Raw genomic sequence first — 19,474 nt, 5'->3', positions numbered from 1 at the left:
ATATAGTGAAGCGATATAATACGGCGAACAGCTAAGCTAAACACACCAGTTGTTTGTGATGTCATAAAGAAGTTCCTGTTTGCAACGTCATAAAGAAGTCACCTGTTTGTGACGTCATAAAGCAGTCATTCTGCATTTGCCCTATAGGTGTTCAGCAGTTAATGGGGAAGAGAATGACCGGTGGAGGGTTGTGATTATCGTACCTTCTTGTGTTTTCATCTTAAACGGCCACTCTCCTGGTGACCCCGAGACCATGAGGCAGATCGAGCCTCCGGGCTTTGACTGTAATCGACGCGTGAACAAAGCCCACCATTGTGGCTTCACGTTGGTCGTTGTTGCTTTCCTGCTCATCGCAGCTTCAGCTGGAGAAGCCACTGCAGGTGTGAACAACTACCAGCAGGTTTCTCTATCTCTGAGCTTTTCCTGATGTTAAATCTCCAGCTAACAGCTTCATCATCACAATGATATTTATAATCTTCCAATATGGAGAACATTGTTTATCAGGAATTACCAAAAACCGGTAAAGAGCCCTTCTCTACGGACAGATTGATTCCCCCACTTTTATCATGTTTACGGTTTTCAGACATATTATATAATACCTGTTCCCAGCAAGTGGCACGATATGATACACATTTATGTAGAGATAATTGGGGGGCTCCCCCCACCTCGAGGCTCGAACCCTGGGGGTATGATATTTTTAACCCCCCAAAACCATCTCGGCCACACCCCCACATTTTCTTGCAATTTATTAATGAAGTTTGCTGCACCAATGACGTAATGGATGAAAGGTGTCTAATACAAAGGCCTGGACTCGAGAGGCACACACACTCGCTTATAGGCTGTCTCGCCTGGGTTCGAATCCCGACCCAGCTATAAACTGTCATCCTGGTGTTCCGCAGGCAGGGTGATTCATCAGTGTGTGGACCGTCCCTTGGATGGACGTTAAACCGGGCATCCCGTCTGCCGACATTATACTTGGTAAATGTTAAAGATCCCACGGTGTCCTTCGCAAAGAGTAGGCAAGCTATCGCCGGCTCCTTGAACAAATTTAATATTCCTGCCCCAACCGATACACGGGGCACCGCATCAACGGCACAGCCACGCACCCATCAAGCGATGCCACCCGCACCCACGAGAGAAGAAACACAATGGAGAAAAGGTGTTTGTACGACCAATTGTGGGACGGTTTGTAACCCTTTGAACCTTTTTTTAAAGGGAAGCCGTTCTGGTTTAAAACCACTTCAAAATCCATGCAGAAAGATGATTTCACAAACTGCCCCTCCCCACCCACCCCATGTTTCACCACACCACCCCACAAACAGCCAACATTCACTTGACCCGCACGGTCAGGGCAGAGGACTTGGAAATCGATCCGGAATTGCAGCCATTGGAGAACTTTCAGCAGGACGTTGTGGATGAAGGCCGAATGGATGGACTCGGTGATGGCGAGGATCAGAACACCGTGGAGCAGAGGATGCGGGGACGCATTCGTCAGCTGCTCCAAAGGCTGAAAGACAACCGCTTGTGGAACCTCGTGGTGATTGTGGGGAGCGCCTCGGCTGTGACTCTGATCATCATGGTCATTGTCGTGTAAGCAATTTGTCCTTACCTTCACTAGGAGATGTTTACTCGGTTTATTTTGTCCGGTGTGAACGTTTACACCAGTAAGCACACCCATCCCAATACCGTATCCGTGTTTTATTCCTTAAGTCACTCCAGAATGCAACAAACATTTGCTCTCAGGATTATTGATGGGTTCATTGTGACGTCATTCCACATCCGGTATGTTTGCCGTCCGCCATTACAGAAGAGAAGGGCTCATGGCAAGATTTAATTTGTCAAGCGCAAATTACAGTTTGAAACAGTTTTAGCAGTCATCACCATCATGCATTTAACAACAATACAGGACACGACACCAATGATCATTTTTGTTTGTTCCGCGTCTCTTCCAAAATGGAATTCTACCAGCGAACAGCCCGGATGTATCGACGTCACGGAAAACAATCAAATGCGGGACTTTCAAAATGTCGTAATCCGCCACAGAATGCTCATCATGCATGCACAAATCCCTAGAAATAGCAATCTTCGTGGCATGGGAACTTCTATCATACGGGTGTGATAAGGGTCGGTACTTAAATGGCTCACAAAGCTTCTAAAAGAAGCTGAAATTGGAAAAGTAGAGAGTGTTTCATAAAAAAAATGCAACCCAAAGTTGTTTATATATATATATATATATATATATATATATATATATATATATATATATATATATATATATATATATTTTAATTTTCTATTGAAAAAACATGAAACTTATACATAGGAATCTTCGTAATATATAAAGTAACACACAAAATTGAAACTAGTGATTTCAGAAGACGGTTCACAAACATCTTCTCAATGGCTGCCCTGCTGCAGCAGCCACAAATGGATCCTCCTGCTGAAGTCGTCGATAACTCTGCTGCATTCCTGAAGTGGAATAGCTTTGATGTTGGTTGGTGGCAATTGCACTTCTGAGGTTCATTAATAGTCTAAGCTAAGGTCTCCCCTGGTACACTATATCCTTCAAGGTAACCCCAAAGATTGAAGTCGTGTGGGCTGAGGTCTGGAGAATGGGGTGCCCATTCAACATCTGTCCTTCCAGAGACGATTCGATCACTGAATTTCTGTTGTAGCCACTCTCTATTGATCTGTTGGGTGCGTAAGGTGCGACCCCATCTTTCTGAAACCATTGCAGAGCCCTGTCAATGTGGTGCTTCATCGTTAATGCAACCCAGAACTTCAAGATTCTGGATAGCTTTCAAGTACTGTTCAGTGGTTTTGGTTACCAATTTTCCTTCTTCATCTTCAAACCAGAAAGGCTCAATGATACCAGATTTGCTTATAGCAACTCATGCAGTACATTTCTGGTTGTGCAACGGACAGTGGGCCTGTCAGAAAACCACGCATTACTCAGAAAATTTGGATCACTGTGCCCGTTTTCCTCAAACCATTCACACATGGTCACACAAAGTTGTTTATCATTGTCTGTTCATGTTTGCTTCACTTGTATGCAATACAGGTACATGTTTAGTTCCTGCTTTACAATTCTTTAGGTACTTGATAAAGATAAGTTCAATTCTTGATATCGACGATGCAGCAATTTCCTGGGGGCTCGTCAAAGCTGCTTAATGGACCATTTCGATGTTTTCTCGTTATCTTGCAGTCCTCAGGTGACAACACTTTGAGCAATTAAGATCTTGTACTGTCCCGTGGGATTAAACCTCTTGATAAATCCAAAAATGGCAGACTTATCTGGTGCTAATCTGGTCTCGAATTTCTTTCTGAATCGTGTTTGAGTCTGTTTAAATGACTTTGTGGCAAAGTACGACTCCACAATAAAGATCCTTTGTTCAATTGTTCAGGCCATCTTCAAAATTAACAGTATGACTCTGATGTTTGTAGTTTTTCCTCCAGGATGATGCTTCATACAAACCTGCAATGGAAAAAAAGTTTGGATTAAAAAATAAAAATTCCACATAACTTTAAATAGGGTTGCATTTTTTTTTAATTTCTTAATGAAATACATACCGTGTACATGAGACAAAGCTGGGGTTTGCCTATTCGCAATAAAAGAGTTGGAGGGAGACACCATATCTGGTTTGGGTGCTTCTGAATACCGATGAGCAGGTCATTTCTGGGGCTTGCGAATGCACAGGGTAATTTCAAAATGAGGATTTTACTATTAATCACGTTGGGGGTGGTGGGGAGCTTTGAGGGATGTTATAAGTTAATAGTTTGGTTCCAGCACCACAAAATAAATAATATTCCATTTTTGTCTATTGCTAAAAGAAGTGTCTGTGTGTGTGTGTGTGTGTGTGTGTGTGTGTGTGTGTGTGTGTGTGTGTGTGTGTGTGTGTGTGTGTGTGTGTGTGTGTGTGTGTGTGTGTGTGTGTGTGTGTGTGTGTCGTTAATATCTCCATAATTCGGGTTTCAGAAGGTGGAACGGAGCACTCCCAGGACTCGAAGTATCCACCTTTGTTTCGGTGAAGGATCGTGATTCTTGGGCTAAGTTGTGAAGTTGTGTTGTTCTCAGAGTTTTGTTCCAAGGGCTCTTTTCATGATCGTCACTGAGCACCGGACAGCCTCCAACTGTAGTTTGTTTGTGGTGATGTTCCCCAAAATGGTTTGTTGGATCTTTGTGATGTTCTTGTTTATCATTCCTGTTGCTCCATTTATCATTGGTACAATTTTGGCACTCTTCAGCTTCCAGAATATTTTCACTTCATTCTTGAGGTCTCGATATTTGGTCATTTTCTTGATTTCTGTGTTATTTCGACAAAAATCACTGGGTACTGAAACCTTAATTAACAATGCCTTCTTTTCCTTTTTGTATCTGAGACAATGTCCAGACGCATTGCTTTGTTTTGTATGTTCACGCTGGATGAGATCATCAGGTCATATGTGAGCAAAATGTCTTTGTTTTCAATGATTGCTTATGGTTCGTGTTTCCATGAGTTTTGTGGAACTGGGATATTGAAATGTCTGCATGTGTACCAGTGGATTACACCACGTACCTTGTTGTACCTTTGTGTGTATAGCTATTCTGACATGAGTTTTTTTTATATCCCGATAGGAGGTGACTCGTGCTTTCTGTTTCTATCTTGCAGAATCCACACCTGTCCGATTGGCTCAGTCCTGCCATTTTAAAAAAAAAAAGCCATTCATGTAGTGTCCTTGGTCTTGGGTGTTTATATTGATTCATTCTCTGCCCCCAATTGAGCTGACCTCTTCTTAGCCATTCCAGTAATCCTTATTTGTCTATCCCCAATCTGTCCAACTCCTTTTATATATTTCCTGCTCCTTTGTCTTCTCCCATATCTTCTCCCGTTTTCTGATTTCCGCTTGTGGCCAGTTTACTATTCCGCAGATGTATTGGAACAATGGTACTGCTAGTGGGTTTATGGCCTTGATGTTGTTCCCTGAGGGAGGTATGTTTTCAGGATCAGCCTCGTTCTATGCAGGTATTCTTTGGAAATTGTTTTACACATTTTTTAAATGACATATTTGGTGGCCCTTTTCTACTCCAAGGTACTTGTAAGATGCTTCGTTGTCTCGCTCCTGTGTTGTTGTATCGAGGTCGATTTTTTGTTGTCCGTTTTTGTTGGTCTACCTTGCATGAATATTAACTCAGCACACTTTATCTAGGCCAAATTCCATTTGGATGTGGTCAGAGTTCCATTCCACTAATTTCAGTTGTTCTGCCAATTTTTTGTCATTTGGTGCAAAGAGTTTTAATCATCCATGTAAAGTAGATGTGTCACCTTTCTTGTTTCTTTGGACGTTCTCTTATTGGTTGCTAGGGTGTATCCATGTCCTTGCTCATAAATGAGGTTACTTAGTGAGTGGATCCAGAGCCAGGAAAAACAGGAGGGGACAAAGGCTGTCCCTTTGAAGATCTTGTGTCGTGTCTTCACTCCTGGTATTTTGATATTTCCTTCTGAATGCTGCAGGATTTGTGTGGTATTCCATAGATCCATTGCTTTCTCAATCAGATTGATTATTTCGGGATTTATCTTGTACATTTGCATGCACTTTATCATCCATGAATGTGGGACACTGTCAAAAGCTTTTATTTATAGTCTGTCCAGGCTGTGGACAATTTGGTTCTTTTGGTGTTGCAGTTTTCGAGTACGGCCTTGTTTGGTAGTAGGTGGTCTATTATTCCGACACATTCTGACACATATTAAATGGCACATCATAAACGATCAGTTTATGTCAGCTGGGTTGAAGCCGAGATAGTCGAGAGTTTGAAACAAGACCCATTTTGGGAAACCCTTTTGATCTTTGAGAATGGCATGCAACCCAAACCAGTGAGCTGTCCACATAACTTGCAGGTGGTAGCATAACATGATTAGCTGGATCCTCGTGTATTGATGCTCTTATCAGGATCCAGGGCATTGATTGATTGGGTGTGTATGGGGAAAGGGGGGAGGAGGGATTTAGGAGGGAATCGCGCATTGGTTGAAAATGTGATCAAATTGTCCCTCCAGTTTATTGTGCATCAGACGCAAACGTGGAGCGAAGTCAGAGGCTCTGGCAGATGTTCAAGAAGACAAAGAAGAGGCAGGAGCGAACGAGTCCAGTGTGCTCGAAACAAACGACGAGGCCGATGATGCGACGGAGAGTGATGAGGAGCCATGACGTCATTTTGAGCCGTGCCATGATTCTCACAAACATTGAAGAAAATGTCCATTTTTGTTTCTGTATAATTAATTGAACTCGTCAGGGTTAAACTCTTAAAATGTTTTATTATAAAGAGCTAGATCTGGTTGTCATTCTGTTATTCCTATGTATGCTTACCTTCTCGTAAGCCTGTTTATTTATTTACAATTGTAGTTTGAATACGACCTGTCCATAAAATATCGTAAACATAATTCTAATAAAAATCCACCCTTCTGGTCTCTAACCTTTCTTCCTCATGTCAATATCTCAAATAACCAGCCATTTGCTATTACTATTATCATCATCATCATCATATCCTGGAATACCCCAGTCTCTTCGTCGTTGTAATACTGAACATGTGTGTTCACATGCTTGAGAAGAGTAGACATGTGGAAGGTATAAGTGCTCATGCCACTAGTGCTTGTCTAATTTAGACTTAGTCATTTGCTATCTTGGCTTCAACTACTTCCTGTGGAAGACCGTTCCAATTATCGACCGCTCTAAAAAAGTACTTCCTGAAGTCTAGTGTGCTCCCCTCCTTAAATAACTTCCTTGAGTGACCTCGAGGTAAAGTATGTCTATCTGACTTGAAGAAATGCCTGAGATCGATCCTGATCAGCCCATGAAGAATCTCGTACACAATAATCATATCGCCCCTCCTCCTTCTGTAGTAGAGGGAGTGTAGATTCAAGATCCTTGCCCTATCTTAGTTGGGAAGCTCCTTGATTTCTGGAACCATTTTAGAGGCCCTCCTTTGCACTTTCTCAACTTTATCTGTGTCTGTCTTGAATTGGAGGTGCCAGAGGATATTTCCATATTTAGGAGAGGTCTGACGAATGGTGAGAACAAAAGTGATAAGGAAGTCCTGTTCACGTGACTGGACAGTGGACATCGTCCTTGTGACACCAAGTAGCTGGTATCCTTTGTTCACAGCTGTTGCACCATGTTCGTGGGATTTATTGACTTTATTGACTCTATCTCCTTTTTGACTTTCCTTACTGTAACTTGATTCATACTGTACTCCTGTTCGAGGTTGTTTCTACCTATATGTACAACCTTGCAATTACCTTCGTTAAAGGGCAGTTGCTGTGCGTCTGACCATCGAGTTACACTGGCCAAGTCCTTTTGTAGTAAGGTGGTTCCAGCTGTGCCATACAGTTTTGTGTTATCTGCAAATACCTGAACTGTTCCTTCCACCATGTCAGGAGATCATGAATAAAGGCAGCAAACAATGCAGGACCCAGGACACTGCCTTGCGGTATACCGCTCATCACCCTGCGCCAGTCCATTATTGCGCCATGTGCGATGACTCTCCACTCTCTTGCTATCCAGAAGGCTCTAATCCGTGCATACATTTACCCTCTAATTCCATATATGCACAGCTTCCGCATTAACCTTTCATTGAAGATGGCATTGAACGCTTTCTTAAAGTCAAGATACAGAACATAAACTCCAACTCCTTGATACAATATTCTTGTCCACTCCTCCAACACCTAAAGGAGTTGTGTCATGCATGATTGCCCTGGTGTAAATCCATGCTTGCTGTCAGTTAGAACATTATTGGTTGTCATAAAGTCCATCACCTTGTCCTTTACTATACCTTCCAGTAGTTTCCCAACAATCAAAGTCAAGCCAATGGGTCTGTAGTTTTCTGGGGACCTTCTACTTACCTTTTTGAAGAGCGGTGTAAACTTCCCGAGCCCCTTTTCCATTCTAGAGGCAGTTTCCCTTCTTCAATAGATTTTTTTTTGACAATCAGGGCTAGGGGTTCAGCTATGGTTGAACTGGCCTCTATTAACAATCGTGGGTGAAACCCAGCTGGGCCTGGTGACTTGTTTGCATTATTGTTCTTTATCCTCTTCTCAACCGCTTCAGTGGTCACTTTCATGTCATCGAGGTGACATTCAAACTCTTGGCTCAGTGTCAAATCTGGTATGCAGTTCAAGTTCTCTCGAGTAAATACCGAGCTGAACGAGAACGGAACAGGCACTGGAGCGCATACCTCAGGCTGAACAGGTTACGTTTTGTTTCACACTGATAGGCCGGATCTGCAACCGGACCTGAACCAAAATCTAATCAGCTTGTTCTTGTCACCTACCCAACCTGTCCACCAAGTTTCATCCGAATCCGTACATAACCTTTTGAGATATTGTGCCATATATCGTTTTTCAGACCAATATCTCAACGGTGAAGAGTCTCTTTAAATTTTTAGTTTCCGGATCCGGTTGTTCCCCAAAATCGAATCAATTCGTCCTTGTCGCACACCTAACCTGCCCACTAAATTTCATCCCATCTGCGCCATTTCGACTGACTCAACCAAGGAGGTATAAACCTTGTGATAAACGGTAATATGGTCCCATATGCGTGCAGTTAAGATCACAGACAAGACTAGGACATGCTGAGACATCATTGTACTTTACACATGAACGACAAAGACATTAAGAGACAATGGACAAATCAATAGTCTACACGGTGATGTGAACGAGCTTGGATCCAAACATGGTGAGCTGAGTGTTCAGATGAGAAGACCAACCAGTCTGATTGATTGATAACTTACTGATTGACCTTCGTACTCAATCTGATCAGTCAATGTCAGACGTGAAAATGAACATTTTATTTATTTATTTGTTTAACAATGATCTTCTGCTCATAGACTCATATGGGATCTTGTGCATGAATCACGTGTACGACAATGACATTCACCATTCACATGAATTTTATACAAGGGCGTAATGGTGGACAAGGGACCAGCATGATGGATGGATTTGAACTTGAATTCGCAGCATCACGAGTCAGGGGTTCAGATGGGACTGCAATTGGAGGAAAACACACGTGTTGGGGAATCCAGCTCAGGATCAACGATTCGAGGCAAACCCAGCGGGTCTAAGAAGTCACCATCCAGCAAACACCGAGCACTGGTTTCTTCCATGAGGGATCGTCGACATTCAGTCTGAGTTGGACAACCAGGACGGAAAAAAGGACGATTACAGCACCAAATGAATATACTGTGAGTATTTGGTTTGATATTAAAAAATCCCGAGACGTGCGTCTCAAAGCCTTCTTCAGGATAAGGTGTAAGAAACCCATGTCACCCAGCAGGTGGCGATCGGAACACACGCACACACACAACACATACAACACACTTTCACACCACACACATACAACACACCACATACCACAGCACACCACACATACAACACACATACACACCGCACATCACACACAAACACACACACAACCACAAACACATACATCCATACATACACATACTGTGCAGTGTACATTCACACATACATACATATACACACACACATAGATACATACACACATATACATATACACATAGATACACAAACATACACACATACACACATATACATATACACATAGATACACAAACATACATACATACACACACATAGATACATATACACATACATATATATACACAGACATACATACATATACACAAACATACATATATACATACGCACATATTGTCAAACATACACACACATATAAACATACATACGTACACACATACATACATACACACACATATATACATACATATACACATACATACATACATACATACATATACACGTACATACACACACACACACACACACACACACACACACACACACACACACACACAGAAACACACACACATATATATATATATATATATATATATATATATATATATATATATATATATAGATATATATATATATATATAGACACACATATACAAATATACACACATATACACACATATACACATATATACACAAACATACAAACATATACACACAAATACACATAAACACATACATACATACACACATACATACATACAAACACAAATACACACATATACACATGCACACATATACACATACATGCATATACACATACATATATATATATATATACACATACATACATATACACATACATACAAACACAAATACACACATATACACATACACACATATACACATACACACATATACACATACATACATATACACATACATATATACATACATATACACATACATACATATACACATACATACATACATACAAACACAAATACACACATATACATATACACATACATACATATACACATACATATACACACACATATACACATACATACATACACACACATATAAACATACATACATACACACATATAAACATACATACATACACATATATACATATACACATACATACATACACACATACATACATACATACATACATACACAAATGCACACATACATAGACGACACACAAACCACACACACACACACCATACTGCACATATACTTGCTCTGCTCGATAATGATCTGAGGAAACAAACTTCCACCAACTACACTTACCTTTATATTGTTGTGGGCCGGGGTTCGGCGGCGATAAACGACCATCATGGGGAGCAGTAGAGCAGTCTCCCACCAAACACCCGGAATTTGGGTCGTGACTCCCGGACAACTCCGAAAGGTCAGGGTCACTTAAAGGACCGTGGCCGCCAATATTTTGACGGCGTTGGGTAGGGTTAATTGCCTAATTTCAATATACCTAAGTACCCACGCCGTCTAACTACTGGGGAAGCCACACCCTCGGCCGACTTTGTCCGAACCGAGTCGCTGTTACCGACTCGGATCCGGCGTAACCGAGCGGGAATTACCAAAGCCGCGCCGGTCCAATAACAACTTACGGCACTGACGGCCTTACTAATTCTCAATACGCACCGTGCTGGGTCAATGAAAGAAAGTGACAGACAACGAGCTGGTACATTGAACAATTGGGGGTTTATTTATCAGGGGGGCAGGGGAGCACAAAGAGCAGAGTTATCAGAATAAAAGCAATGTACAATGAACAAAAGCACTTAATTTCTACTTACAGACGGGGCCCACGGACACACACACACACACACACACACACACACACACACACACACACACACACACACACACACACACACACACACACACAATGGACCCCGTGGGGTCTTTATTCGGTCCCTCAGCCCAGGAGGAAAACGCGGGCTGGGCACCAGGGCCTTGTCGGGTACCTCTCCACCTCATGCGGTCACACCGTACTTCAACCACCATGGTGGGACTCGAACCCATGCTCCGAAATCCACGGGCCACGACCCTGGCTGCTCGGCCTCCACCACCACGATGAGCTACCGCGAAGGACCGCAGATGAAAAGCCACCACGACCAAGACCAAGCCAATCGCCACGATGACTGCCGTACACTACCACAACATGACCACAAAGTGTCAAGAGGAACCTCCACATGACTACAACGTATCGTGAGGAACCACCACACCACTACAACATATCGTGAGGAACCACCACACCACTACAACATATCGTGAGGAACCACCACACCACTACAACATATCGTGAGGAACCACCACATGACTACAACGTATCGTGAGGAACCACCACACGACTACAATGTATCGTGAGGAACCACCACATGACTACAGTGTCATGAGGAACCACCACATGACTACAACGTATCGTGAGGAACCACCACATGACTACAGTGTCATGAGGAACCACCACATGACTACAGTGTCATGAGGAACCACCACATGACTACAACGTATCGTGAGGAACCACCACACGACTACAAAGTGTCAAGAGGAACCACCACACAACTACAACATATCATGAGGAACCACCACATGACTACAACGTATCGTGAGGAACCACCACACGACTACAAAGTGTCATGAGGAACCACCACACGACTACAACATATCGTGGGGAACCACCACATGACTACAAAGTGTCATGAGGAACCACCACATGACTATAACGTATCATGAGGAACCACCACATGACTACAACGTATCATGAGGAACCACCACATGACTACAATGTATCATGAGGAACCACCACATGACTACAAAGTGTCATGAGGAACCACCACACGACTACAAAGTGTCATGAGGAACCACCACATGACTACAAAGTGTCATGAGGAACCACCACATGACTACAAAGTGTCATGAGGAACCACCACACGACTACAAAGTGTCAAGAGGAACCACCACACAACTACAACGTATCGTGAGGAACCACCACATGACTACAACGTATAGTGAGGAACCACCACACGACTACAAAGTGTCATGAGGAACCACCACACGACTACAACGTATCGTGAGGAACCACCACATGACTACAAAGTGTCATGAGGAACCACCACATGACTACAACATATCGTGAGGAACCACCACACCATTACAACATATCGTGAGGAACCACCACACCACTACAACATATCGTGAGGAACCACCACACCACTACAACATATCGTGAGGAACCACCACACGACTACAAAGTGTCGTGAGGAACCACCACACCACTACAACATATCGTGAGGAACCACCACACGACTACAAAGTGTCGTGAGGAACCACCACACCACTACAACGTATCGTGAGGAACCACCACATGACTACAGCTTGTCACCATACAAACACGCACGTTTTAGCAAAGACGATGGACGCGTAGCAGATCTCGGGTAAAGTGATTACGGTTGAAAATGTTGAATTGTGACGTCATTTGTATGAATACATCATATTTTCTGGACTTGATGCACGTGAGCGTTCGGAGTGAAAAAGAAAGTAATCATTGTTACAGAAAGGTGGTGGTAGTGCCATATGAGAGCGACGACCTTTCAACAGATGTTCGGCATAGCGAGGCTCAGGTTTGGAAGATAAATGAACTTTGAAGACTTTTCCCAGTCCAGGTGTGTAATCATAATTCAGGTGAAGCGAGTCTGGTTAAAAAAAAACTCTATGTTCGAATGGTTATGTTAATTGTTACTTTTGACTGATTTGTTGGTTGTTATTCGTGTCATTCAGCCATCCCAGCTCACCAACGTGAAATATAAACATGCCTTGCTATACATAGCCATCTATGACGTCATAGTGCCTCCACACTTGTCAATGACGTCATAATGCATAAAGGTGATCTTTCTCTTTGACACGTGCTTGGCTGACGTTGAATAAATAACCCAGATCAAAGTATTTCAAATGTGAGTTCTTTATTCGGGTTTTTTTTCTGATGGCAGGCTCAGTGCTGGCAAAATCGCGCTTACGGAAAGGATTGCATTAGGTGGTTTGCCTTTTCCTTCACAATGGTGTGGGCAGGGAAAGAATTTGAAATGTGTTCAGGGTGCCGGCGATGACTCGTCTACTCTTGGCGAAAGGACACCGTGCGATCTTTGCAATCCACCGACTAAGCCCACTTCCTTCATTTCTCCTGCTTTCCTTCCTGAAAGTCCCTGAAATGTCCATCTTCTCTTCGCCATGTTCCCCGTCCCATCCCCATCCCTCTCCCTTCCACAGTTCACCTAATGTGTCTGTTCCCCACTGTTTTGTCCCTTCCACTCCCGCCCCTCTTGTCTCATGCCCCCTTGGTGTGAGTTGTGTGTTAGCTCTCACACGAGCCTCGACCAAGGTATACAAAAAAAAAATGCTGGGAAATGGGATACCTGGGGGGATACCTGGCTTAGCGTTCACCTGCGGCATGGCACACACATTGATGAATCACCTGCCTGTGAAGCACCGGGATCGCAGTTTATAGCTGGGTCGGGATTCGAACCCAGGATCGACAGCTCAGAGGCGAGTGCGTGTACCTGTACCGAGTGAAAGTCCCCAATAGGGGTTTAGACCCGAACATGCCGGTGGTCGTCGGATGTCCGAGAGGGACGCACGCTCACCTCGATTAAAGCTGTCCATCCTGGGTTCGAATCCCGACCCAGCTATAAACTGTCATCCTGGTGTTTCACAGGCTGGGAGGTTCATCAATGTGTGTGTGTGTGTGTGTGTGTGTGTGTGTGTGTGTGTGTGTGTGTGTGTGTGTGTGTGTGTGTGTGTGTGTGTGTGTGTGTGTGTGTGTGTGTGTGTGTGTGTGTGTGTGTGTGCCGTCCCTCGGATGGACGTTAAACTGAGCAGTAGTTGGTGGACCCCAGATGTCCCACGGTGTTATTCTCGAAAAGTAGGCGAGCTATCGCCGACACCCTAAACAAATTCCAAATTCTTGCGCCAACTACTTAGTTGAGCGTCACGCCTGGTAAGCTGGTTCGTGAATGACCGGGCCAAACCGCAACCCCCGGAACGTGGGAAAAACTCAACGTCAAAGAAGAATACGATTGCGGGTTATTACATCACTTTGGAAACCACGTGATCACAAGACGAGACATTCCCGTCTCGTGTCACCTTCCCGTGATGATGCACCTGATCATCGTGTGTACCTGCACGTACTCACTCCCTCCCTCCTCGGATTCTCCATCGACTCCATTTAATTTTTAACGATTTGTCCCAATTAACGGTTCCAACGGTGTTTTCCAAACCGAGCGGTTATTTATTTATTTATTTATTTATCGTTTGTCGATCTCTGATCGCCGGGACGAGGCAGTTCCTCGCGCGAGGTCGTCGGACACGTTCGTCCAACTCGCAAGTGTCCGCCCACGTGACTAGTAAACAACCCGGGGCACAAGATTAGGCGCAGACTGGGGCTCGAGATCGAGACACCCTGAGTGTGTGTGAGTGTGTGTGTGTGTGAGTCTGTGTGTCCCCAGGCAAGGGGAGCGTGACTCACTCGGTCCTCCACACACAGGCACCGTGACTCACTCAGCCACGATTTCTCCGTTGCTCCTTCCGGATTTTCACCACACGGACATCACCTCATCGATTCGTGACGTCACCGGCTTTGGCCGGTTCGTGGTAAAACCCGGACTGACCGATTGATTTTAACAGCTTGCTGGGAATCGAGGGTACAGGGCGGTCCAAAAGTCCCTTTTACCGAAATTGCCGTGTTTGTTTGTTTGTTTGGCAAAATGAGGACACGTGATCGAGAGGAAAACTTCAAAACTTGTTTATTCACAAAAAAAAAACACACACAACGAGAAAGCATCTGAAAGGGCAGAGCCCGTCGGCGTCCGCTTTGTACTCAGAACTTCTTCTTTCGAATGCTAAATATGAGGAAAACAGAAATACTTGACCTTTTGACCTCAGAAGCAATAGGCTTCGGTGACCAAATACGCAAGCCATGCTCACATTTCACATTTCACGCCAATCAGAAGGAAATTGACGATTTTATGCCACCTTGACCTTTGACCTTTCGATCTAAAAAAAAATCAAAACAATCGGCTTCGAGCTTCTGATTGGTGAATCAATTAAGTGACCCAATCTGCAAATTATTTAACTTTCAGGTCAATTATTTTTGTTCACCTTGTCGAGGCTCATATGAGAGCAAACACACAACGCACAGCAAGGGGGACATGAGACAAGAGAGGAGGGAGTGGGAAGGACAAAACAGTGGGGACCAGAGACATTAGGAGATCTGTGGAAGGGAGAGGGATGGTGTGGGGAACATGGGGAATACAAGATGGACATTTCAGGGACTTTCAGGAAGGAAAGCAGGGAATTTGAAGAAGGTGGGTTTGGGATGGATTAACGGGGAGAGAAAAGATCATGCTTGTGGATGGGGGAAGATGTGAGATCGTGGTGAACGGCTGTTTTGAAGGCCTGGAGGGAAGAATGGGATTGAAGAGAGTGTGGGAGTTTATTCTAAAGGTGGGAAAAAAGAGCGATGAAAGAGTGAAGGTGAGCAGTGATTCGTGATTTTGGTAGTTTCTTGATGGACCTTGAGCGCCCTGCGGAAATATGGGGGGAGACATATCGCAGACAGAGCAGTGGGAGGGAGGGGGGTGAGACCGGAGAGGAGACGGTAGAAGACAGAAAGACCACTGACTGGCCTGCAGTGAAAGAGCGAGAGGCCCAAAGACTTAGCCTCGTCGCAGGAGATACCAATGATCCAAAAACGCCTTGGTTTCCACAGCTTGAAGCCGAGAGAGGTGAGAGGCAGGAGCACCAGCCCAGAGGGGAGAGCAGTACTCCATCAGGCTGCGGACGAAAGCTTTGTATGTGGCCAGGAGCTCAGGTGGGCCGAGGAAGGACTTTGCACGACGGAGGATTCCCAGTCGGCGACTGGCTTTGGAGGCCAGATTGGAAATTTGCCTTTCCCAGGAAAAATCATGGCAGATAGTGAGACCCAGAAGCTTGAATAAAAGGACTTCTTCAGGAGGATTGTTGAGAAAGTAGGAGGAGATTGGGACCATACTCTGTGCAGAGTGTTGGTGCTGTTTAAGCAGTCTTCTTGGCTATTGGGTGCAATCCTGGACGGGTCGCCACTCCGACACAGTATACCAGCATGTTGGTACTCATTTTGCCGACCTCAGAAGGATGACAGGCCGAGTTAACCCCACCTGGTATTAATTCAACAGCTGAGCGGGATTTGAACTCAGGACCCTAGGATCCAAAGCCCGCCACCCTAGCCATTAAGCCAACACCAGGCATAAACCCAGGTGAGACATAATAAACACCTGCCAGAGAAAGTAGATTGTGGGGGGGGGGGGGAGTGGGGGTTCTAAACGGTCCTTTCAGAGACATAGTGAGAGTGTGAGATTTGTCCGGATTGAAAGACATGTTCCACGTGTTGGACCAGTTTGTGATTTTATCCAGATCTGCAGTGAGCGAAGAAGTTGCTGCTTTCCGGTCTGAGGGATGACCGATGTATGGCGGAGGGTGGAGTCATCAGAGGGAGAGACGCGGGAGGGTGTTTAATGTTCGTCCGAGAGATGGCACACACACTGATTAATCACCCTGCCTATCAAACACCAGGATGACAGTTTATAGCTGGGTTGGGATTCAAACCCAGGAAAGACAGCTCAGAGCAAGCTTGTGTACCTCTCTGCTCTCCTGCCGTGATGTGGAGATTAATTGCTTAATAACAACTGAAAACATTTTTTACTCATTGGAATTATCCTATTTATTTTCCCTTCCTAACTCCGGTATTGAACCTTGGTATCGCCAATGAAGCTTGAAGAGCGCACGTCAAGTGGCTTAACCAAGCACTCCAACGAAACGGTTGAAGAAACTTTTAAAAATGAAACATTAAATTCTTTATATATGTTTTTATTATTGCTGAAGTAACGGGTCATATAATGAAAGAAGATCATACAAAAAGGTGATACGTGGCGTAAAATAAAATTGCACATTTTCAGCGAGCCAGCCATCGCCTGATGCAGGGCCAACACAGGCAAGTGGCCCCTGACCTTTGTTCAAGTTGATGGATATGCAGTATTCAGTGACAGTGCGAATATTGTCGAGTGTTCGCCAAGTGGCTTAAGCACTCAAGGAAGCACTCCAACTAAACAGTTGATAAGGAACGGCTGGCTTGGCAAGCGATTAGCGACTGCCGATCCGTCATATAAAACACCTGCCGGAGTCACTTGAAATGTCAAGCAATGTCCAAATTGGACAAACAAACACATTTTTTTAAGTCGGAACTGCTGCTAAGTTCAATTCTGAGCTTAAATTTTTGTAATTCAGTTTAGTTTAAGAGATTCTTGAGGTTATGGCATGTGCAGAAATGACATAAAGCCACGAATGCTGATGTCTCTGGGCATTTATAAGCATTGCAATGTACCCAGCGATTTGTAGCTATGATGAACAAGCATTTGATGATATCCCTCCCCTCCCCTTTAACCAGGTGTTGGCTTAGTGGTTAGGGTGGTGGCTTGGGATCCTAGGGTCCTGAGTTTAAGCCCTGTTCTCCACTGAATTAACATCAGGGGGTTGACAGCCTGTCATCCTTCTGAGGTCGGTGAAATGAGTACCAGTGTAGTAGTCAAAAGGCTGCACACAAAGGGAAGAGGTATTGATGGATTTAATAAATCTGGTATTGGTGTGGTGCAGGTATGATGGCCTCCTCCTGTGCAAAAATTTTCTTGTAATATGATTGAGGAAAGTGAAAACAGCAACTTTATTGTTAAGAAATTGTTGCGGCCTGTTCCAAGTCAAGGCATTGTTGAACAGACAAAAAAAAATGGTGAATTAAGACTCCGTCGAGGGAGGGCTTTATAGTTTTGCAGTTATGGAGGACGCGCGCACACACACACACACACACACACACACACACACACACACACACACACACACACAACATTTTTTATTATAGAAGATATGATGTACGCAAAACATAGCGGAATTTTTAACCACCCACTTTACGATGTCTTCTCCCTTCCTTGTAACTACATACATGTCTCTTCCCTTCTCTCTCCATGACATACATGACTCTTCTCTCCCCATGACTCTTCAATTCTCTCCCAATGACATACATGACTCTTCAATTCTCTCCCCATGACATACATGACTCTTCAATTCTCTCCCCATGACATACATGACTCTTCAATTCTCTCCCCATGACATACATGACTCTTCAATTCTCTCCCCATGACATACATGACTCTTCCATTCTCTCCCCATGACATACATGACTCTTCCATTCTCTCCCCATGACATATATGACTCTTCTCTCCCCATGACATACATGACTCCAATTCTCTCCCCATGACATACACGACTTTTCTCTTGCCATGACATACATGACTTCCATTCTCTCCCCATGACATACATGACTCTTCTCTCCCCATGACATACATGACTCCAATTCTCTCCCCATGACATACACGACTCTTCTCTCCCCATGACATACATGACTTTTCTCTTGCCATGACATACATGACTTCCATTCTCTCCCCATGACATACACGACTCTTCTCTCCCCATGACATACATGACTCTTTCTTCCCCCCCCCCATGACATACATGACTCTTCCTTTCCCTCCCATGACTTCCATTCTCTCCCCATGACATACACGACTCTTTTCTCCCCATGACATACATGACTTTTCTCTTGCCATGACATACATGACTTCCATTCTCTCCCCATGACATACATGACTTTTCTCTTGCCATGACATACAGACTTCAATTCTCTCCCCATGACATACATGACTCTTTCTTTCCCTCCCATGACATACATGACTCTTCCGTTCCCTCCCACGACTCTTCCCTTCCACAACATACGTGACTCTTCCCTTCCCTCTGCATGACTTCAATTCCCATGACATACAAGACTCTTCCCTCCCATGACATACATATGAATTCCCTTCCCTCCCATGACATACATATGACTCTTCCTTTCCCTCCCCATGACATACATGACTCTTCCCTCCCCATGACATATATGACTGTTCCATTCCCATAACATACGTGACTCTTCCCTTCTCTCCCATGACATACATGACTTCTATTCCCATGACATACATATGAATTCCCTTCCCTCCAATGACATACATATGACTCTTCCTTTC

At 44.1% G+C, this 19,474-nt stretch overlaps 1 protein-coding gene and 1 long non-coding RNA gene across 2 annotated transcripts in view; one reads left to right on the top strand and one right to left on the bottom strand.

The window, feature by feature from the left end:
* The window catches only part of LOC147025881 (uncharacterized), a 7,106-nt gene extending 664 nt beyond the window's left edge, over positions 1–6,442 (top strand). Inside the window, exons 1-3 of the mRNA XM_085880286.1 lie at positions 1–380; positions 1,323–1,590; positions 6,033–6,442. The exon at positions 1–380 is cut by the window's left edge and continues 664 nt beyond it. Of these exons, the coding sequence (XP_085736412.1) occupies positions 254–380; positions 1,323–1,590; positions 6,033–6,183 (546 nt within the window). The 5' untranslated portion in view covers positions 1–253 and the 3' untranslated portion in view covers positions 6,184–6,442. The remainder of the gene's footprint in view (positions 381–1,322; positions 1,591–6,032) is intronic.
* A 2,369-nt stretch (positions 6,443–8,811) lies between these two features.
* On the bottom strand, positions 8,812–14,952 carry LOC147025880 (uncharacterized). The gene is made up of 2 exons (XR_015058043.1): positions 14,854–14,952; positions 8,812–9,154 (listed from the first exon to the last, which is right to left on the bottom strand). It is a non-coding gene; the product is annotated as an uncharacterized LOC147025880 (long non-coding RNA).
* Positions 14,953–19,474: the final 4,522 nt, after the last annotated feature.

Source organism: Eptatretus burgeri, chromosome 5, assembly GCF_056783735.1.
Source record: "Eptatretus burgeri isolate ZD-2024b chromosome 5, Ebu_testis_v1, whole genome shotgun sequence".
NCBI lineage: Eukaryota > Metazoa > Chordata > Myxini > Myxiniformes > Myxinidae > Eptatretus > Eptatretus burgeri.
The sequence above is the reverse complement of the archived record's forward strand: the minus strand, read 5'-3'. Positions and strand labels throughout refer to the sequence as shown.